This window comes from Sceloporus occidentalis, unplaced genomic scaffold (assembly GCF_023333645.1).
Source record: "Sceloporus occidentalis isolate IW3139 unplaced genomic scaffold, rSceOcc1.0.p SCAF_3, whole genome shotgun sequence".
Classification (NCBI taxonomy): Eukaryota; Metazoa; Chordata; class Lepidosauria; order Squamata; family Phrynosomatidae; genus Sceloporus; species Sceloporus occidentalis.
In genome coordinates this window covers 94,913,606-94,937,545 of record NW_028316983.1, presented here as the reverse complement: position 1 = coordinate 94,937,545, position 23,940 = coordinate 94,913,606, and the positions used below count along the sequence as shown (strand labels likewise).

Genomic DNA, 23,940 nt, shown 5'->3' with positions numbered 1-23,940 from the left:
ACACCTGGTCAGTCAAGTTAACAGTCTGTGCATCTCCAGCATTCTCATCCAGAGCTTCTCTTCCATTTTGATCGCATTGAGGATATATGCATTGGATAAGCTGCAGTTTACTGAGAGGTCAAAAGAAATACATTGTGCCCTTGCCTTACGCGGGGATCCATTCTGGACCCCGCCATGTAAGGGAAGTTCTGCATGTGCTTAAGCCCCATTAAAGATTGCAGCGTGGGCAGATGCACCATTTCCTCTTTGTTGCGCATATAGCGGGCACACTGTATGAATAATGAATACAGATCTCATATTCAACATGATGTTATGGCTACTTCTGTACATACCCCTGTAAAACATAAGCTGGTGTAGGACACCAACCTACATCATTCCCTTTATTATGCAGAGTATCTATGTAGAGAATTCTAGGTTTTATAGAAAAGTTTAAAGCTTCTTTCTGGTTATACTCCAGATTACTGTTGGTAGAGAGCTGTACAATAAATGAAATTGCAGACTAGTGAATCACTATTACAACACCAAGGTGGAGTACATAAATTCTTTCATTTTAAATTGGTGAAAAGACAATTAATGTGATCATAAATCCTGAACAATTCACAGTGGAAATATTTTACTCTGCAGTCTGAAAGTAAGGGGGGCATTTTCTTATGATTTAATTTTCTCCCATTTTCAAGTTCAAGTGTCACTAAGATGATTATGATTCTAGACTATCCTATAAGCTCTAAGTAGCTTAAGTTCTTTTTCTAAATCCCAATAGTTCTGTCACTATGCAACTCACAGTTTAAGAAAATCATGTGTTTAGGTAAACAAAGGTAGCCAAATGAATTAAAACTATATAATACTGTGTATTATATCATTCTTGGCATAGGAGACACTTTTCTGTTTGCACAAGTGGCCAATGGAGTCTTCCTATCGGAAGATGGAAACATAGATTTTCTTATTCCCCTTTCTGTCACCAGTTCTCATGCCACAGCCACAACTGTTCCAGTTGTGTTCCATATCCACAACCCTAAGGCAGCTCTCTGGGACAGCAAAAGGGTATGTAAAGATAGAAGCAATTTCCCTTTCTTCACAAACCTCTTGTTCTGCTGTTAGATATTTGTTCACTTGATTGCTGTCCTGTTTTTCTCCCTCATCCCACCCCAAAAATGTGGGATTCAAGACCAGAAACAATAAAATGAATAAAATAAGTACAGATTAAAAACATAGAACAGAATGGAAAACAAACATTTTTTAAAAAAATAATTAAAGCAAATCAATTGAAGACACAAGCAACAACGTCTGCCTTTTTATTCACACACACACACACACACACACACACACACACACACACGAACCCCTTTTACATCAACCAGTTTAATGACCTATAACTGTGATGGCAAACCTATGTCACACATGGAGGGCACATGGAGAGGCGGGAGTTCCTCCTCTTCCTCCCACCCTCCTGGGCCTTCAACTGCCTCTTTGTAGAAAGCTAAAGGCCCAGGAGGGCAGGGGATCTTTAGCTGTCTCCAGGGAACTCTGGAGGTCCTGCCCCCAGGAGGCAGTAGTCCCACTCCCAGAGGATGGCAGTTCCATCCCACAGAAGTCCCAGCATGTGGTTGCCGAAGCCCCAATTTGGTTCTAAAAGGAGTAGTTGCAGGCCGCCCCTTAGGGACGGTCTGTACAGCCCCCATATCTGCTAGTTAACAGTACTCATTGTTCCTGTGTGCAACGAATGAGAGGATTAATTAGTAATCTATTATAGGGTCCTAAGGGAAGGAGAATGGTTGAAGACACTGGATTTGTTAGGCACTGCAGATGGCAAGATTGAACATGGGATCCTTGGCCCCTGCAAGCAAAACTTGTGCACTAGTATTTGTCTTCACAGATCACATCTCTTGATTCAAAGTAATTGGGGAGACGAAGTATAGAGTCATCAACAATGAAAATAAATGTTCTACAGATGCTCACAGACTCTTTTGGACCATTTCATGGTCCAAAAGGTGGAAGAGGCAACAAGGGGGTCGGCTATTTTAGATCTGATCCTAACCAACAAGGATGACTTGGTTAATGGGGTGCAAGTGGTGGGATCATTAGGTGGAAGTGACCATGTTCTCCTGGAGTTTGTAATACAGTGGAAAGGAGAAGCCAGGCAGAGTCAGACACGCATCCTAGACTTTAGGAGAGCAGATTTCAGTAAACTTAGAGAAGTATTGAGGGCAATTCCATGGTCAGAAATACTAAAAGATAAAGGAGTTCAGGACGGATGGGACTTTCTCAAAAGGGAGATACTGAAGGCACAATTTCAAACAGTTCCAGTGAGAAAGAAAAATGGGAGGTGTCTCAAGAAACCAGGATGGATGACTAAGGAACTTTCAACCGAGCTAAGTTTGAAACGGAACATGTATAAGAAATGGGAAAAGGGGGAAATCACAAAAAAGGAATTCAAAGAAATAGCAGGCATGTGTAGGGGTAAAGTCAGAAAAGCTAAAGCGCAGAATGAACTCAGGCTTGCTAGAGAGGTTAAGAACAATAAAAAGGGCTTTTTTGGATATGTCCACAGCAAGAGGAAGAAGAAGGAAACGGTAGGGCCACTGTGTGGAGAAGATGGCAAAATGCTAACAGGAGATAGAGAAAAGGCAGAATTACTCAACACCTTCTTTGCCTCAGCCTTCTCAGAAAAGGCAAAGGGTGCTCAACCTGAAGATAATGGAGCAGAGGACAGAATAGGGGAATTTCAGCACAGAATAAGTAAAGAGATAGTAGAGGAATACCTTGTTAATCTAAATGAATTTAAGTCTCCGGGACCAGATGAACTCCATCCAAGGGTATTAAAAGAACTGGCAAAAGTAACATCGGAGCCATTGGCAATCATATTTGAAAACTCCTGGAGAACAGGAGAGATCCCAGCAGACTGGCGAAGGGCAAACGTTGTCCCCATCTTCAAAAAGGGGAAAAAAGAGGATCCCAACAATTATCGTCCAGTTAGTCTGACATCAGTTCTAGGAAAGATTCTGGAGCAGATCATTAAACAGAGAGTCTGTGAACATCTAGAAGGCAATGCCATAATCACAAAAAGTCAACATGGGTTTCAGAGAAACAAGTCATGCCAGACAAATCTAATCTCTTTCTTTGATAAAATTACCAGCTTGGTAGATGAAGGGAATGCTGTGGATATAGTATATCTTGATTTCAGTAAGGCCTTTGACAAGGTTTCCCATGACATTCTTGCAAACAAGCTTGTAAAATGTGGGCTAGACAAAGGAACTGTTAAATGGATCTGTAATTGGTTGACCGGCCGAACCCAAAGGGTGCTCAACAATGGCTCCTTTTCATCCTGGAGAGAAGTGACCAGTGGGGTCCCACAGGGCTCTGTCCTGGGCCCAGTGCTATTCAACATCTTCATCAATGACCTGGATGACAGAATTGGGAGCATACTTATCAAATTTGCAGATGACACCAAATTAGGGGGAATAGCTAATACCCCAGAGGACAGGATCAAGATTCAAAATGACCTGAATAGACTAGAAAGCTGGGCCAAAGCTAACAAAATGAAATTCAACACAGAGAAATGTAAGGTATTGCACTTAGGGCGGAAAAATAAAATGCACAGATATAGGATGGGTGACACCTGGCTGAATGAAACTACGTGTGAAAGGGATCTAGGAGTCCAAGTAGACCACAAGTTGAACATGAGTGAACAGTGTGATGCGGCAGCTAAAAAGGCCAATGCTATTTTAGGCTGCATCAATAGAAGTATAGTGTCTAGATCAAGAGAAGTAATAGTGCCACTGTATTCTGCTTTGGTCAGGCCCCACCTAGAATATTGTGTCCAGTTCTGGGCGCCACAATTCAAAAAGGACATTGAGAAACTGGAGCGTGTCCAAAGGAGGGCAACAAAAATGGTGAAGGGTCTGGAAACCATGCCCTATGAGGAACGACTTAGGGAGCTGGGGATGTTTAGCCTGGAGAAAAGAAGGTTAAGAGGTGATATGATAGCCCTGTTTAAATATTTGAAAGGATGTCATATTGAGGAGGGAGCAAGCTTGTTTTCTGCTGCTCCAGAGAACAGGACCCGGAACAATGGATGCAAGCTACAGGAAAAGAGATTCCACCTGAACATTAGGAGGAACTTCCTGACAGTAAGGGCTGTTCGACAGTGGAATGCACTTCCTCGGAGGGTGATAGAGTCTCCTCCTTAGAGGTCTTTAAACAGAGGCTGGATGGCCATCTGTCAGGGATGCTTTGATTTGGATTTCCTGCATGGCAGGGGGTTGGACTGGATGGCCCTAGTGGTCTCTTCCAACTCTACGATTCTATGATTCTATGATTCTATGATTCTTAAAATACTTCTGATTAAATATTCTCCATTCTTGATTCATCAACTGTTCTTTGTAGCCACTTATCACTACGTTCGGTATTGCAGTAGAACAATGTCCTTCAATTGGAAGGAACACAGCACTTCCTATTCACCTTTTCCAATCCATATAAAGAATCCATGGCATTTGAAGAATGGGTAGCATGTGTTAGTGTGGTTGGATAGAGGCTGTAAGAGAGAAACACATCAGTGACCAAAAGAATTAACTGAACAGTGTGTTAAATCTCTTGCTTCAGGATAACCTTTCCTAACCTAACAGTTTCCATTTGAATTGAACCACAAATTCCACCATCCCCAGCCATCAATAAGACTGTAGAGTCTGCTGTCCAATACATCTGGAAAGTACCAGGCTGGGGAAAGCAATTAGAAACTAGCACACATTTGAAGGTACCAATGACAAAAATTTCAATAGGGAACAGTGATAGCAACAAAGTATGCCCTTCTTTGTGAATCCCATTATTTCTTTTAAAATGCTTTAATTAACAAACAAGTGATAATTATACAAATTAAACTCTATCACTCCCAACATTAATAATAACAAATTGATTTCCCTACTTTCAGTTTTTATAAAAGAAAGGTCCTTTTATTCAAGTGTATATGATACTTCATTGTTTTAATCTTTCTCTTCAAACATACATTGTTATTGTTGCTGTTGTTATAATCATAGAATCATAGAATCATAGAATCGTAGAGTTGGAAGAGACCACTAGGGCCATCCAGTCCAACCCCCTGCCATGCAGGAAATCCAAATCAAAGCATCCCTGACAGATGGCCATCCAGCCTCTGTTTAAAGACCTCCAAGGAAGGAGACTCTATCACCTTCCGAGGAAGTGCATTCCACTGCCGAACAGCCCTTTATAATACAGCTTGGTGACATAAATTGAATCCTTATTCCAAACATAAAGAGTCTAGGTTAGAAATAATTTATTATTTATAGAATAAATTATGAAACATAATAGAATAGGAGGTTCCCATTTAGGATGATACGCTACATACAAAGCATTTATAAAGAATACAAATTCAATTAATTTGTTCATTTTAACACACTTTTCCCAAAAGAAATTACAGTCCACCCTCCATATCCACAGACTTAGAATCCATGGATTTCAGTATCCATGGATGGCAAGCCCATAGGCTTGGTGGGAGAAAAGGAGGAGGAAGGAGAAGGAGGAAGAGGGATGGCAGAGGTAACAGAGAGGTAAGAGGAGGAGGAGGAGGAAAGAAGGAGGACACATTGGGGAAGAGGAGGAAAGAAGCAGAAGAACAGCAGCGGTGGTAACAGGGGGTAAGAGGAGGAGGGGTGAGGAAGAGGAGGGAAGAGGAAGAGCGGCAGTAGAGATGGCGGCAGGGGAAAAGAGGAGAAGGAAAAAGAGGAGAAGGAAGGAAGAAGAGGAAAAGCTGCAGAGGCAGGGGGTAAGAGGAGGAGGAAGGAAGTGGGGCAGAGAGAGGAAGAGGAAAAAGCACACCAGCAGTGGAGCAAGTGAGAAGGAGGAAGCGCACCAGCAGTGGAGCAAGTGAGAGGAGGAGGAAGCACAGCAGTGGTGGAGGAGAAAGAGGAAGAGGAAGGAAGAGGAAGAGCAGAGGCAGGAGAGGAGGAGGAGGAGGAGGGAAGAAAGGAGGACGAGGAGGAAGTGTGGAGGCGGTGGCAGCAGAGGAGGAGAAGCAGAGGAAGAGAAGCAGGAGGAGAAGGCAGTGAAGAAGGGGAGGAAGAGGTGATAGCCCACTACTGCAGTAAGAGTGGCAAGGCAGGCTTTGGAGGGAATGGGATGGCGAAGTCCCATTGTCTTCAATGGTGTGCAGCCACATGGTCGCCCCACCATTGAAGGCAATGGGACAAGCATCCATAGATTTTGATATCTGTGAGGGATCTTGAACATCACAGCCTTCTCCTCTCCACGGCTGCCACTACCGCGACCACTTCTTCGAGCCAGAGCCAGGGAGGGGGAGGACGGGCAGCTGGGCAGCCCTAGGGAGCCTATAGGGGCTGTTGCTGCTGCTCCTTACAAGGAGGTCACTGCCGCTACAAGGAAGCAAGGTCAGGCACAGTCTCCTCTCCCCCCTGCAGGAGGATGGCCCAATCAGGTATCACCCCTCTTCTGGGGTGTCACTCAGTGTGGGCCGCATCGCCACACCCCCTCAAGTGACGTCACTGTTTTCTGTAAGACTCACAAAGCTCCTATGTCATCAACTAGGAGCACAGTGTGTTCCAGCTACAAAATGAAATGCCAGATACAGTGTAATAGCAGACACAGCGCAGTGCAAACAGATACCATGTAACAGAAGCTTTCATTTAAAAAGGGAAACCTTGTGCATTGGACAAAAAGATTTTGTGAACTGCTGTACCAGAGAAATCATGAACTTGAATTCCAATTATTTTCTAGTAAATAAGGACACAATCCTGCCAAAGCTAAGCACTTTAGAATCAAATCAATTTAAAGGGAAGCAATTATACCCATGTATTACTCTTCCAAATATTATTTGTGTCAGAATTCTTTACTCTTCCAAATATTATTTGTGTCAGAATTCTATTATACACACAGAGACAGACAAATACATGAGGATTGTAACAGCCTTGTATATAAGGCCTACATAGACTGGTAATTTCAACTACAATAGAGCCATTAAATTAATGCTGAACCAACAGTCAATGGATCTACTGTAATTCAGACTAGTAATTGGATTTAGGCCTAAATCTACAAAAGGCATTAACCTGCAAGAAGTTTTTAGTTTCTCTGCCTAAGCATATCTTTGCGAATCATTTCTGGCCTAGAAAAAGAAACGGGGGACTAACATTATAAAATTAACCCATTGAGTTCACTGCCCTGAGTCTGCAAGACCTGAGCAGGGCAGTTGATGACAAGGTGACTTGGAGGTCTGTCATTCACAGGGTTGGCATAAGTTGAAGTTAACTTGATGGCAGTTAACAACAAATAAACAAAGTTCACTGTTACTAGCCACTGGCTACCATGTGACCAACTTTTTACTAGGGATGAAACAAATCTGTTTGTTTTACTTTCTTCCATTTGAATTTTGCAAATTTTGCTAAGTTCTGATCAAACCTAAACTGAAACAAAATTCTCAGCCATCCCTACCATTGATAAGCCTGAACTCATCATAACAGTGGAGGAGGAGGAGGAGATCAAATCTTCTTCCACTAGGGCATCAGTAATATATCTGTTCAAGTGCAATTTGTCATCCTCTTCTTATGAAGGTGGTAATTATTACTCATGCTGCCATTTCTTTTCTTTTTTTCCCTCTCTAATAAATTGGAAAGGAGCTGTGAAAAAGTAATAAGGATGCATGAACAATAGTGATCTTTCAAAAGAATGAAAAAGAAAATGTTCAGTCCTGTAAAGTATTGACAGAAAAGATTGTCTCTTCATGAAAAAATAAAGGAAAAATGATTTCCTATACGTAGCACCTAATTAAATTCTTGTGGGAATTAATCTTAACCATATAGTAGAAAAGATCAGAACAGTGACTACTTGCAAATACTTTTCTCATTTCAAATAAATAGGATTTTTTTCCTTTTAAACTGGTCATCTTATAGAAGAGCTACCTTGAATAGATGGAATAAGGTCTTTTATGAAATGCATTCTCCTTACTAACACCATATTATTCTGCCTCTCAGTCTTTCTCTTAGCCATCCAGACTAAACAACAGCTGGTGAACAAGAGCTCTTGGGCCACTTCAGAATAACAAAGAAAGAACAGGGTATAATGAGAAAGGTATTTTTCCTTCTGATTATATTTTCTACTCAGAATTTTAAGAGGTAGAAATTTTCATGATTCATGGCTGTGGGGCATTTTCTTCCTCTTAATTTTGTAACTGGAATATTTCCCATTAAAAAAGAGAGAGAGAGAGATGAGCATATTATTCCACGAACACTCCAATCTCCCAACAAAATGGAGGTCTTGGCTACCCAAAGAATAATTTAGAAGGAGTGAGACGGATTGTGAAATAAAATTGCTTTAACAGATGGGGAAGCCAAAAAAGAGAAAGAGAGAGAGAGAGAGAGAGAGAGAGAGAGAAATGGCATACTTAGGAAAACAGTTTGCTGTTGTTTGCTATTGTGAACATAATAGTATTCTGTATGCATTTCTTTTAAATGTATAAGATCTGTATAACCTAACTGCATATAAAATTTTAAAAAATGCTTCAAGCGCTGTAGAAGGAAATATAGCAGAATATTTCCAAAAAATGTCAACATTAAAACCAGCAATCTCAAGTTTGTCCATCAAAATGGTTTCTTTTCTCTAGAAACTAAATTCTTCATATGTGCAGGCCACCCTAATTCTTCCAAGTGTGTCCAAAATCCTTTCAGCTGCAAAAGATTAGACTGTGATGCACAACTAAAATTATACATGCCCAAGCTACAAAGAACCAAATACATCTTCACAATAAATAAATTTTAGCAATCTTGTACCCCTTTTAGGTAGAAAGGTGGGATATAAGTGCTATAAATAAATTTTAAAAAATATTCATTTGTTTAAAAATACATAAAGGGAAAGGATACTTCATGCCTACAAAGATACCTCAAGATAAATTCAAAAATGGAGAAGTAAACATTACTCCCAAAGCCAGGAGTACAGAAGTATGAATCATATGGCTGCCCATGTAACCCTTTCCACTCCCCAACAATCCCCACAAACCTCCTCAACCCTTCCCTCATTTTGCTCCCCCTCCAATACTTATGGAGAAACCATATAGCCTTCTTAAACTAAAACACCAGAAAATTAGCTCCAAATAATCCAGGAAGAAATTCTACTTCTCAGAATGTTATTATTTTTAAGGGAAATAATAGTGATATCCACTCAAAGTCAAAAGGGAGCAATAGTGTTGGGAGGAGTACAGTCCTGAAGTGGAATGTGGGAACTGTGTGCATGCTGCATTTGTAGTGCAATATAATATCCTGAAAGCACCAGTTTCCATCTGATCCTGCAAGATAAGCAGGGCAGGTTCATTCAAATCATGGTTTAAAACTTTGTTTAAACCAAATGACTTTGAGAGGGGGGAACACACCTGACATTTTAACTGATTATTCAGAGAAAGAGAGAGAGCAACTGGCTATTTTACTATTGTCCAACCCTCTTACTAGAACAACTGTTTGAATGTAAACATTTTAACTTTGAGGTTGTCCACACTTGCCAAAAGATCCGGCTTCCCCCGAATCTCATGTCATCTAATCTGGACAACAAAACTCCTGGGGCAGGCCCAATCCTTCCAGACCAGACATAGATCCAGAGGATGTGGCCCAATCCTGGGGTAAACAGCCTTCACTCTAAGGTAAAATACTCCTAGTTTTACACAGAATTTCCTAGTTTCCACTGCAAAACCTGGCTGTTTACACCACCACTACCACCCCATGCTCTCCCTACCTTGCCATGGCATTGCTTTCACTCAGAAGCCCTCCCATCACTACATGTGATGTGGCAATGTGGTATCTGGCTGCACCCATGTGGCCAGGTGCCCCATTTCTGCATCAGATGTGGTGGCAGGGGGGCTTCTAAGTGAAGCAATGTTGTAGCAAGGTAAGGAATGTGTAATGGTCATGGGTCAGCACAAAGACAGGTGGGTGAATACCCGTCCGTACCCACATTGACCAGAGCTAGGATATCATAAGCTGAGACCGTGCTATCCTGGTCTATCTGCTCAGTCCCTTTAACAGTTTATTGTCAGTTGTTCACAGTTAGAATTCAGTTGCTTCTTTTTAATCATTTCATTTTATAATGCATAAAATGTGATTCAGTAACATATTCTTCAATTAACATAATTTCTTTTTTTCCCAAAAAAACTTTTTGGTATATATAAAAGGCTCACAACTCGCAAGCATACAGACATACAAAATAATTGAGAAAATATAACAAACAAGCAAATAAAAACAGAAAACAAAACACATACCTAGTCAAATATTTGTTAAAACATGACTTCCAAGTTCCTTTTCTGATGCACATATCTAGCTTCTATAATCTGGCTTTGTAAATTGTCCAGCAATTCCTGTAACTTTATTTAAATTAATTTTACTTCATAATGAAGCTTCTTTAATTATGTAATCTTCATTAATGAATTAATAAAACTCTTAATCATTAGCCAAGTAAAGCCAAGTTACTAAATCATAATAAATTTTGAATTACAAATTAAAATTCAGATTCATAAACATCAAAATCATCCATAATTATCGAAACAAAAATTCTTCTCAGTTAGTTTTCTTCCAAAATAGAGTGGATCTCATTCCATATACCTAACCACTCTTCGTTAAACAAATCAAGGAATTTATCTCTAAGAAGGTAGGTTATTTTGTCCATCTCTATTAAATCTAACATCTTCCATAGCCAGTCATTTTTTGTAGGAGGCAATTCTGATCTCCACTTTTTTGCACGAACTAATCTGGCTGCGGTTGTCATATAATATAGTCTCCTACCATTTTTTTTCTTCCATTTTGCATCTATCATACTTAAGAGGTATAATTTAGGGTCTTTGGGAGCTTAATTTTTAAAAGTTTCCTAATTTCATCATGAATTTGGGTCTAGTTATTTTGAATCTTTTTGCATGCCCACCACATGTGAAAATATGAACCTATTTTGCTTTTATATTTCCAGCAATTAACATAATTTCAATGAAAACAACTTCCTTTAAGAAGACGACTTTTTGAAAGAACAATTATTTAAGCTGGTGGCCATAACATCTGAATTGCATTTTGCTCCTTAATTTTCTGATATAGTGCTATATTGGTGTTGTCCTATACACCTAGGCATAGGCTTTCAACTTATCAATATAATTCCTAAAGTTTTATTGAATGATGTAAATCATATCAAAGCTTAATAATTTTGGATTGTTAATGTTATAAAGTATTAAAACATGGTTGATCAAGCTTTCTAACATAAAATAATGTTTTACAGTAGCAATATAATAAGCAGGATTCAATTTTTTTCATTAAAATATTAATTTAAAAAACTTGATTTAAACAAAAAGATTGGGTTTGGGTTTTGTTTTGTTTTTTAATGTATTTTTTTTCCCAATACTGAAGCTAGCCAGGTCAGGCCTGGTTCATACTTGGATGGAGGTTTGTCAAGGAATACCACATGCTGTAGACTATACTTCAGAGGAAAGCAATGGCAAACCACTTGAGTATTCCTTGCCTAAGCAAACCCTATGCATATCATGAGGTTACCATAAGTCAACAGGCAACTTGAAGGCACATACACATACATACACACTCACATACATGCGCATGACCACATATGCCTAAAGCAGTTTTCCACACACAACCCATTATTTTGCAGAAGGTTTCTACAGCACTGCTGGGGTGTATCATTAATGATATGGAAACTCAGTATACTGTCATATGAATTATCAATCTATTGATCTGGAGGAGCCATTACAGAGTAACTGTTTTACCTTTCATGTAGCTAATGTGAGGCAAGTGTAGTAGGCACATCTGGCATGTATTTCTCTGTTTCAAACTACAAAAAGTGAACAAGTGAATTTTAAAAGACATAATACAGAATAACAATATAAAAATTATTTCTTCATTTTTCAATATATGACAGACATATTTATGTTACTTTTCTTAATATAATCTTTATTAATAAACAAGATCTCACTTAAGGTGCATCCACACTACAGAAATAATCCAGTTTGACACCACTTTAACTACCATGGCTCAATGCTATATAATTCTGGGAACTGTAGTTTGTTGTGGCACCAGAGCTCTCTGACAGAGAAGGCTCAATGTCTCACAAAATTACAGTTCCCAGAATTCCATATCTTTGAACCATGACAGTTAAAGTCATGTCAAAATAGATTATTTCTGCAGTACAGATACAGTCTTATACACACATTAGTCCACTATCCAACAACTCCAAATGAATTATATATTTTACATAATACTAATAATAAATCATACTTCTTATCCTCCCACTCATACCCTTCCACATCCTCATAATATATCATCCATTAATATGACATCATGATACCATTCCATCTGTCTTTCATCATCTTTTTTCACCTTTTGTTCTACATCTTCTGCCTTTGCACTACATCTTCAACTACTTTGTCTCTCTGCCTTCTAATTCACTTACTCTCACCTTCTCAAATATCTCTCCATTCATACAAACTTCCTCCTTATCAGTACTGCCCATATACCTGTCCATTTTGACTATCTTGTTATATTCTAGTTGTTGGTACTTTATCCATATTTTCTTTTTTTATTTAAGGACGTGTACACTTATTAATCTATTTTTAGCTATTATTATCATTTCTCTTTCTCCTGTCTTTTTGTTACTGGATCCAAAGCACTCTTAATTATCAACTGGCTTATCTTATTCCCAAAGTTGCCACTTTGTGTTGTGTCCCGTTTCTGAAATGTAATCACACTTCAGTGTCTTACATATTAGTGTGCATACACTCAGAGGAAAGCAGCTGATGGCATTGTGGTTCCACAGTGGAATGTGTCATTCACAGGTGCTACAAATCTATAACCAGAAAATGTTGCATTAATCAGCATGTAAAGCCCATTAGAAGCCACACTGATTTTTCACCAAACATCTGAATGCATTTGTTCCGTTTATTGATTTGGATGAAAGGACTCTTGGTGAACTGTTTTACTGTAACCCTATCCAGATAGATAAATTATCCCATCATCATAAATGAACACAATAAAAATTAAAAATAACAGAATATGTTTGAATCGTAATTGTAAATAAAGTCCCAAGTGCTACTGTTAGCTAAGACTGGAATAAACTTAATCAATGGGATCTACCTTCTTGCTGATTCACCATTAAACAATTGAATGAATGGGTCTCCTGTTTGTGAGACTAACCAATAGGATGCCACCCAACATCCAATAACATCAACATTTAAATGTTAATAGTGACAAATGATAATCGGTTAACAGAACATCATTTGTAAATTCATTTCTGTTTTGTTTTAAATGCAGAACATCATATTTTACACTACATAATGATCTGCAAAGCATTTTTATCTTAGCCATAGCAAATCTGTTCATTGTTCTTAGAACTCAGGTTTCATTTGAAAATCACAGTGAATACCTAGTAACCTTATGGTTATGGTAAAAATATTAAAAACACCAGTGATAGGTTCATCCAAAACACAGCAGCAAAAGCCTCTTGCTGTTTACAATAACAGCTTAACTGTGCACTCCTCATAAACTGATCCATGTTAAAAAGATGCCAGAATCATACAATTTGTCCTTTCAATCTATATTTATCCCTCCCCAAAAGTTAATTTTATCAATATTAAAAGAAAAAATTAAACACCTGGCTTCTCTGATATTTCAATGCATGAGTTCTATCCAGATTTCATGTCTTATGTGTTCCACATTTCATAGTTTCCTATAGGCTTTAGCGAGCCAGTTCCCCAAAGCCTTCAATTCATTAGAGATTCATTTGACCAAATGTCATCCTTTGTTTCAAAAAAATCACCAAATTATGTGCAGAAGGGCAGAACAGTATGCTACAGAATTGCCATTCCAACCGACCATTCAAGGACTGCAAAAGAGCTATTTGAGTTCATGGCATGGGTTCATGAGAAGACATTATTAAACAGCCAAAAAAGAAAAAAGAAAGAAAAGGTATAACAGAGCTGGCAGATTAACTGCAATGTGGGTAAATCTTAAAACGTAAGTCTGCACACACTTTCAGTCTTCATGGCTTGCCTAATAAAAGCTATTACTATGATACACAGTTTGGCATTGGCATTTGTTTTACAGCTACTATATTATCCCATGTCTACCACAGTTTTTTGTATGACTTGGAACGTACCAAATCTAGCTGTTAGCAGTGGGAAACTGCACTAAAGAAAGAGGATTTTTATATAACTTGAAAATGAAACTTTGGCGGGATACAGACGGGCAAAAAGGGGTGTTTTCATGATGTCATGAAGGTAGAGCCTTCAGACGGGCCTTACCTGAATGCCGCCATGAACACGCCCCCCGCACGCCCCAAGCGGGAAGAAGCGACATTAAAAAGGTGCTGCTTTTCTCCACTTCTTTTCCGTTTGATGCGCAGCTGCGCAGCTCTGTCTGTAAGCTGCTGCACCGGTACGCCAGAATTGCTACGCCGCTAATTTAAGTTGCCCATTTAAAAGCTCCGAGTCAGCTGCGTCGCATAATGAGTCGGGGTCCTGGAACATGCACAGTTTGCAGTCAGGCTTTAATTGCAGCGTCAGCTGCCATGCAGGTGTGGAAGCTGCAGCACAGCTGCAGCGCATTTTAAGACTCGTAACCCTAACCCTAACCCTAACCCTAACCCTAACCCTAGAGCAACATGTACGCATGCGCTGCTTGGAAAGTTTGGACTTTAAAGTGAGCCCCTACACACATTCCTGTGCCATTTTCACCTAACAATAAAAACCCCTAAAACTTTAAATATTTACATATGTACAAGGGAGGTGATGGGGGATGGCAGGGGGACAGCGGTGGCAGCGGCGACAGCTGTGGCTGTGCATTGCAGATTCAGCAGGAGCGCGGGGACCAAAGGAGAGGAGGCATCCATGATGCTGGTGACACTGGCAAAGTGCAAGAGGACAAGGATGCCAACACCAGCTGATCACCAGCTGGCAGGAGACCACTATTGTTCTTGGGCAGGGCGAGGGAAAAAGTTTTAAAGGGGCTTGGGCGCTTTAAATGTGCACATAGGCTTTCTGCCGCCGCTGCTTAGCGCTGCAGTTGCGCAGCTGCGCATCCGCCAGCCGGCAAATGAAAAAAAAAGCCCCGTTTTTGGCCGCCCATGAGGAAGCTGCCTCTCTCTTTGCAGCGTCCTCCGAGGCGGCGGTTTGGAAACTGCGGGTCAGAAACGGCCCCAGGTGAGGCGTCTTCACTGCCCCCCATGTGGAAGCCCCATCTCCTGAGCCACGCCCCCGGGGCGGGCGGTCTGGAGGCTCCGTATTCAGCAGAATGCACCTCCAAGACGTCTTCCCCTGCCCGTTTGTATCCCGCCAGAATTCTGTCAGGGCTTAACTCCTCCAGCCACAAGATAATGTGACACAGTTTTGCTTCTATTGAGAAAAAAACGCCTGATTACTCTGGTAACAAATGAGCTTGTGAATTTCAGTAACAAATGAGCTTGTGAATATCATGCAGAACAAGACACTTTTCAGTTTACCATGGAAGTCTGTATTTTCAAAATTGAGAATCTAATTTTACAGCTTTTTCTAGTCCAAACCCTAGGGATAAAGAATGAAACTTAATTCAAGCAGTTTTCCAGCTTACCTGGACTCTGTGTTTGTGCACCTATGAGGTTACAAAGCGAGATGGAACTGCTCACTAGTGCTCTCTAGTTTCTTTTTGCAGAAGTATCAGCAGAAAGAGTTGGCACACTCTGTGGTCCAGCTCTTCCTGCTTCCTAGCTGGCCAGAAAATCAGAGGGGCTGCTGTTGGGAGACAGGTTTTCTTCAGTCTATTAGAGAAACATAAACCGGTTCCTTGTGCCACAGGTACATTCAGACTGGACCAAATTTACCCAGCCCCCCTCCTTTTATATTTTGTTGTTTTCACAGGAATGTTTTAGATTTTGTGGGCATGATGGTTTCTGCTTTTTTCTCAATTTTCTTGACTTTGTCTATGGTTGGGGCATCAGGTCAACTCCATTTTAGTGGGAATCAGAACCTGCAGTCCCATCCTGCCAAAATTTGGAAATCTTGAGATAGGGGTGAAGCAGTTGGGTCAAAAAGAGCAGCCAGAAGGCATTCCAGGAACAATCAGCCTAGAACCTCAGTGATCACATGGGCCACTCTCAAAGCAGGCTACCACTGCAGTTGCAAATGGGCAGCCAGCAGGAGCGGATTTAATCTGCTCCTGAAAAGACTAACTTTTGCTGCCTTGACATGCCCTTAGCACGGCTTCCAGCCACAGACCATGGCAACTGGATGGCCGGCTCTGAAAGCAGGCCACCACCGCAGTCCCAAAAGGGCTGCCAGCAAGGAGCGGACTGTTGCCTTTTCCTTTTGCCGACAGCTTCACGCTGCCTTAAGCAGCCTCAGAGCAGCTTCCAGCCACATCAAGGATATATGCCATCTGCACACCATGCCCCCGAAATGACTGGAAGCCACACCTTTTGGCCCATCTGTTTAGGGCCCAGTGACAGTGGGGTGCCACTGGGCCTAGTGCTATTCAACATCTTTATAAGTTACTTGGATGAAGGAATAGAGGGCATGCTTATGAAATTTGCAGATGTACCAAATTAGGACAGTTAATACCCCGGAGGACCTCAGAGGGCAGGATCAAAATTCAAAATGATCTTAATGGATTAGAAATCTGGGCCAAAACTAACAAAATAAATTTCAGCATGGAGAAATGTAAGGTACTACACTTAAGAGTGAAAAAAAGGAAATGCACAGATATAGGATGGGGAACACCTGGCTTGACAACAGTACAAGTGAAAGGAATCTAGAAGTCCTAGTAGACCACATGAGTCAACAGTGTGACGCAGCAGCTAAATAAGACAATGTGATTGTAGGCTGCATCAATAGAAGTATATTGTTGAGAGGGAAGGAAGTAATAGTACTACTCTGTTCTGCTTTGGTCAGACCTCACCTGGAATACTGTCTCCAGTTCTGGGCACAGTTCAAAAAAAGGATGTTGACAAGCTGGAGTGTGTCCAGAGGAGGATGACCAAAATGGCGAAAGTCTGGAAACCATGCCCTACGAGGACAGCCTTAAGGAGCTGGGAATGCTTACCATGGAGAAGAGAATATGATAGCCTTTTTGAAATATTTTAAAGGATGTCATTTTGAGGATGATGCAAGCTTGTTTTCTGCAGCTCCAGAGAACAGGACCTGGAGTTCTATAAAATTATGCAGGTCTGTCAAGCAGCTGTTTTCTTGGTCTTGAGGTGTGAAGCAATATATTCTGCTTACTGAAAATCAGTTCCCTTGCAGTAAGAAGTTTTCTGAGAGGACCCATATATTAATATATGCAGTGTGCATATATTATGGATTGGAATTTGTCAATATATTGTATATATTTGTCAATATATTGTAGCAAATGGGTGACATTGGCCTCAAACAGATGGCCCCAAAGGGCCGCCATTGGACTGATCTGGGGCATGCACATGATGCATGCCCCTGGATTGCCCGGAGGTCACGCCAAGGCTGCACCGGGACTGCCAAATGTGGCCTAAAACTGGCCACAAAAGGAGCAGTTTCTTATCATTCCTTTGTGCAGCCCTTTGCAGACTGCAGCAGTGGGTGCCTTCAGAACCATGGCATCTGGTTGCCACGGTCCCAGGGCGATCACTGTGGGAACAGCCTCTGGCTGCTCCTATTGCCCCATCTGCTTGAGCCCATTATTAGCATTTGTAATGTTGCTTCCAGACACCTACACCACATCATCTCTGCTAGCAATATAATAGATCCTGCACTTTGCTCTTTATAGAATCCACTGTCCTAGGATGAGGAATTATTTCAGTTATTTGTAGATTTTAGGCATAAGCAGTAGAAAGGTATAAATAGTCTTAGCTATAGCCCAAATGTTTAGCATTCAGGATCAAACAATAAAACAATTTAGATATAGCTACATTACTTAAGAGGGTGCTATACTTCTTTAATTGTAGTGCTTTTGATCATTCTTAATTGGATGTTGTAAATTATTTTTAGCACTGTTGATAGTTTAATTCATTTTAATGTTGATCATTTGCATATTTCAACTATGCTGTACTTGTTCTAATTTGCAAACCGTGTTGGAGAAAGTTGCTGTTTTCTACTGTTGTCATTGTTGTTAATGATGATCACATCACAATCAAAACTTATAGTATTGATCATTTCAGTACACCTAATATACATTGTAAACTAAAAGGTCATCATTTTATGCACAACAAATACATAAATGGATCAATGTGGAATAGATAAATACATCTTATCAAAGCTGCAGCCTGTTTTGGATTTCTAAGATTCATTGATCCATCTGCCAACTAGGTGTGCCAAATCTTTTTATCAAAAAAGCAAATACAATCGTCCCTTCTTATACACTGATTTTTTACACAGATTCAAGCATACACGTTTTGAAAATGTTTCAAAAAAGTATACATTTCAAATATCAAACCTTGATTTTCCTTTTTTCACAAGGGACACCATTTTGCTATGTCATTATATTTAATGGGACTTGAGCATACACGGATTTTGTTATACATGGGGGATCTTGGAACCAAACCCCACTGTATAACAAGGGTCCACTGTAATGAAATATAGGGAACGCTTTCTGAAGAACACAGTATGCCAAAAGAATTCCAGAGCAAGTGCTTAAATTATCGTTTTCTGTGCCTAAGCTTAAATGCACATTAGTTTGAACCACAGAGAATGAAATTAGTAGTATGATAGTCTTCTTGGCTTAACATCTATCAAAGGAAAGAGTTGAAAACTCTTACTTCAATTACATTTTGGGCCAGAAAAAGGAAAATAAATAAATAATACTGAGCTATGTACAAATAGGTTGCATAGCATTTGGTTGTCAAACACATACTTGGAAGTCCTGTTACATGTAACGGAACTTATTTAACAATGTACCAGTTATATAAGGCAGACAATAATCAAAGAACACTGAACACATTCATTTTGTAAAAATAAATTAACAAGCCAGAGTCTTAAAATGTTGTAATGGTCTAGCATGCCAAAATCTCTTTGTACAATTGTGTCTAAATTGAACAATGTCATAAATTTTAAGTCCTGAGCTTGTCTTTTCAAACAAAAGTATTTTGTTTCAGAATTCCTCAGTCTGTAAAGCCCAACTGATTACTAAGATATAATAAAAAGTGTGTTGCTATAAATATTCTATTAAACAAATAACATTTCCATATTAAACATTTGCTCTCATATATTTATCTGCATATATTCATCTGCAAATAGGGAAGTATCTTCATCCCAGTTAGGGACAATGGCTGCATTACAATACTGAGCTGCATCAAGACACCAGCTTGTCTGTTACTCCCTTCTTTCCCTTGATCTGGTGTGGGTGAGAGAAGATAGGAAGCCAGTATCATCTTGCTGAACCTGGCTTGTTTCCAGAAAACTGAAATTAATGTTAGTAGTTTGTCTGGGTTCAGGCCTCACAGCACGTTGCAATCTAAAATAGATGCAAAAGCTTCTGAACTTCTCTTAACAGGAGAAGGAGGGAGCACATTAGTCTTAAGTTCACTGTGGATTGTTCTTGAAGCACTAAACCATATTTTTTGGTTCTACATCTGAGGAAGATCAATGTAATCCTCTCATTTTCAGTGCATTCAGTGCTATCTTGACAAATCATAAGTTGTGAATGATACAAAGAAATTAAACTAGGGCTGCCAACATTTTTCCTTCTCGGATAGCCCTCCTTTGTTTTCAAAACAGCACATAAACAGAAGCTGATCAGGCAAAAGCTTTCCCAGTCTGGTGTTGGGGAAACGTAAATGTGTCCTGCCAATGAAAGAGATTTTCAGTCCTAATTTAATTAAGAAAACTGGATCCAAATATGACTGAAATATATAGCATAACATTTTATATTCTTAAATCACTTGATACTTTCGTCAGCTAGCCCTCTGAGTCATGTCCAGAAAAGTCACAGACTTTGCTGTTGAGACACTTCAGATTCTTGGCTCTGGATGTTAATTATTTCACATCTCACTACCAGAGATACTCTGTTTCTTTTTAAAGCTTGCATAACTGTCTTTGAGAAAATACAAAATAGCTGACAACAAGTCACAGCACTGGTCTATCTAGCTCAGTCCACTTCAGTCCATCTGACAGCAGCTCTACTGGGTTTCAAGCAGCAATCTTCAGTACTACCTGAAGATTCCAGGAATTCAATTGGTATTTCCTGCATACAAGGTGTGCAGAAGCTACACTTTCCCCCAGAGATAAGTCTAAAAAAGTAATAGTTCCATTCAGGCATCTCATGCCAAACCCATACCATAGCTTCCAAACAAGAAAGCTTCTAAATATGTTATAGGTAAACTATAAGGATATAAATGATTTCTGCTATTTATCCCATCAACTAAGAATCCAGTTTTTAAGTTGATTAGGTTGTTCCTCTTTCCATGCTGAAAGAAGCTCTCAAAATGGACCAATTTTTATATCCAGCATGCATCATTCCCCGCTCTGAAGAAGAGCAGGGATATTGGAGTCTTTCACTGTGGTTTTGAATAATGCAGTGGCTGTTTTTTGTCTTCTACAGGAAGGTATTTTGACTCAACCCACTGTCTGTGTTGGTTTGGACAGAATCCCCCATGGAAGCAATTCAGTATGATGTAGCAATATTCCTGGATACATTTTTGCTCAAAATAAGAAAGGGAAAGCAACTAAGCCACCACCTAAAATATCAAAATATTTTTTAAAATATTTTTAAAGCCTTCAACCACCTTGTCTTTAAAAGCAAGTCTAACGGTGTTTGCTGAAATTAGCAGAATGTTTATGCGTCAAACTAGAATATGAGCAAACTTCATTCAGGCTGATACCCTTTTAATCCTAGTTTTAATTATAGGAATAGTGATGAGCCTCCTAGCACTACTTCATTCACAGTACTCAGTCTGAATGAACCTTACTTATATTTAAATACTCTTGCCTTGCTCTTTCTAAGTCTCTAACAAGCATAATCAAATGTGATATGGATTCTATAACCAAGCTATGTAACACATCCATTGATTTCAATGAGGTCCACATGTACATAAATAGGAATGGAATTTTAGACAGAAGGGGAAATTGCATTTTAATTTAGAAAATTTAAGTTACAATTTTCAAATATATAAAAAAGAAGTAAAAGAAACCTAAAATGAAATGTAACCTATACATAAAATTTAACTTACAAAGGGAAGGTGTGTGATAATCTGTATGCACTGAAGATTTAAAAAGTATGTACTCCCAGAAGAAAAAGCAGAACATTTCAGGGGTTGGGGTACTGTACATTTTTTCCCATTTTTGAAGCCTTTTTTCCATAGAAAAATGAAGAAACGGATGATTCTATATTTTCTTTTAGAATTATAAATAGCCTGTTTAAGAAAAGGTTTTCATATAGTTGTTGTTGTTGTTGTTGTTGTTGTTAAAAGTTGTTGTCTGGGTTCAGACAGACCTTACTGCAATTTGCAATATAAAATAGATGTAAAAGCTTCTGAACTCCTCTTCAGAGGAGAAAGAGGGAGCACATTAGTCTTAAATTCACTGTGGATTGTTCTTGGAGCACTAAACAATACTTTTTGGTATTACATCTGAGTAATAGCAGTGTAATCCTCTCGTTGTCAGTGCATTCAGTGCTATCTTGATAAATCATAAGTTGTGAATGATACAAAGAGGCTCAGATCATGTCACTTGTCCAAGGTGGGTTCAATGGCCAAGTCAGGAATCAAACCCTAGTCTCCAGAGTCATAATCCAACACTCAAACCACTACATCATAATGTCTTTCCTATATTTACTCCTTCAAAATTATTTCTTAAAACTTTGTACCAAGTAATGTTTGATGGCATCAGATCACTGCAATTCCTTGCTAGCTTCCTTACCTTGTTTATATGGAAACGCGTATCCTATGTTAGACACTATGAAGGACTTCAGAGACATAGCCATGTTAGTCTAGAATATCAGTATGCGAAGGGATCTCATAGCTCCTTTGAGACTAACTGCGAAAGAAATTATAGCATAAGCTTTCGTAGACTTGGTCTACTTCCTGAAATGCATACACCAAATGTATGAAAGCTAATGCTACCATTTCTTTCCTTCAATTATTAACATTAACATTTATTTATAGAGCACTGTAAAGTTTGCAATTAATCTCAAAGGTTCTACAGGATCCTACTGAGTATTATAGTGGACAAGAAAAGATAAAGTAAATTTCTTTGTTTTGCTAATGCTCATGGCTTCTTCTGTTTTTATTGTTTTTTACCTGCAAACAGCTTCCTTACACTTCAGGTGCTCCTTACAATTCAGGACCTTGTAGCCCCATTTGTAGCAAAAATAAACACTTTTAAAAGTACATTCCAATTGTCATTTTTAACTGAATAAACTGTACTTTTATTGTGCAAAGCAGTATAATTTTATGCCAAACTGAATTAGACATAATAGATTTTAGGCTCCTGAAGTAATTAAAATATTTTTCCTTTGTGTAAACAATACCAATATCACATTTCCCCAGTGTTTTTGAAAATTTTCCTTTACAATTCATCCCGCATAAATCCTATACAAACACTTATAATCCCAGGATTCCTTGGAATAGATTAATAACAATTACAGTAGTGTGAAGATGCATCCAGTGACTGCACTCCCAATTCCAGTCTTGCTCTATGTGTATTTACTTACGAGAGACAGCATATCTGGAAAAAGCTATTGCATTTAAGTGTGTGCTTTGGTAGCACTTTAACTATTGCCCATTGAAACTGTAATATGAAAGCATCAAATTTTCTTCTTCGGTGTGGGGAGGTTTTTAATGGCAAAAAAGGCGAGAAAGTCCATATGAAAACACACATTAAGAAAATGATAAAATGATTTAAGTTCTTACCAGGAAGGGGCTCCAGCAAATGCATGAGACACACATTATAGCCAGGAGCTGAATGATCATTTCAAAATGATGAGATCTGCCTTGTCTATGTTGACTTTTAAATTTGACTCTTAAAAGTGTAATTCCCGTCACAGCATTGCACAAGAATGAAATACCAAGGGCCAATAAACCCAAGCATGAAAAAAGTAAGAGGTAAAATCTGTCTTCCCAGTCTTCAAAATGTTCTGTTTTGTAAAAGCACCAAGTTCTTGATGCCTGAATTTGATAGGCTCTTAACCTAAGTATAGGTAGCAAAGCTATGAAAATGGCAAAAAGGCATACCATAGTCAATATAATTTTTACATGTCTAGAAGTCATCTTTGTTGAATGAAATATAGGCTTAGTGACTCCAATGCAGCGTTCAACAGCCATCACACTGCCCAGAAAAAGAGGGCATAGTCCAAAGAACACCATACAGATGCCAAAAACACTGCAGAGAACATTTGATTGATTAAAACGAATCCAGTCTTTATCAGATGCATATACAAACACTGCAATGGTTCCAGCAATTAAATGGCCCAGCAGATCTGTGATAACCAAGCCACTGGCAAAAAGCAAAAAGGATGCTTTTGACTTTTGTCTAAACCTCTGGTAGGCCTTCATAAGGATTGCTATTGCAAGACTGTTGGATAAAATCCCCACTGTCATGAAGATAATGGAAAAAAACACAGAGATCCTATTTTCTGTGTGACAGGTAGCATTGGAAAATATACCAATTCCAGCCAACGACAGTGGTTTTGAATTGTTCATTGTCAGAGAAGAAAGTTCAGCATTCAGAACATTTCAACAGTCAGGAAATCATCAGGCATCTGTAACATATTAAAAAAAGTCTGTTTAAAAAACAAGGAATGGCAACGTATCGCTCATCTACCTGATGGGTTCAGCAAGAACTTCAGTATTTCTGTGACAGTCATTCAGCCAACTTTTTCAGACTGTGACGTAGCATATTACTTAATTTTAACAAACATTCATATGTAGCAATAACTACTTAAGTTTCCAATTGCAACTCCTATCCACTCCTATTTTGATGTAAAACTCACCCCAGCAGTATTAAGCTCTGTCAAGGCA

The 23,940-nt window shown here is 39.2% G+C and overlaps 1 protein-coding gene across 1 annotated transcript in view; it reads right to left on the bottom strand.

Moving 5' to 3' along the window:
* Window positions 1-23,622, bottom strand: part of PTGFR (prostaglandin F receptor) — a 33,331-nt gene extending 9,709 nt beyond the window's left edge. The window contains exon 1 of the mRNA XM_089518697.1: window positions 22,834-23,622. Within this exon, the coding sequence (XP_089374823.1) occupies window positions 22,834-23,622 (789 nt within the window). The remainder of the gene's footprint in view (window positions 1-22,833) is intronic.
* Between the last annotated feature and the right edge of the window lie 318 nt (window positions 23,623-23,940).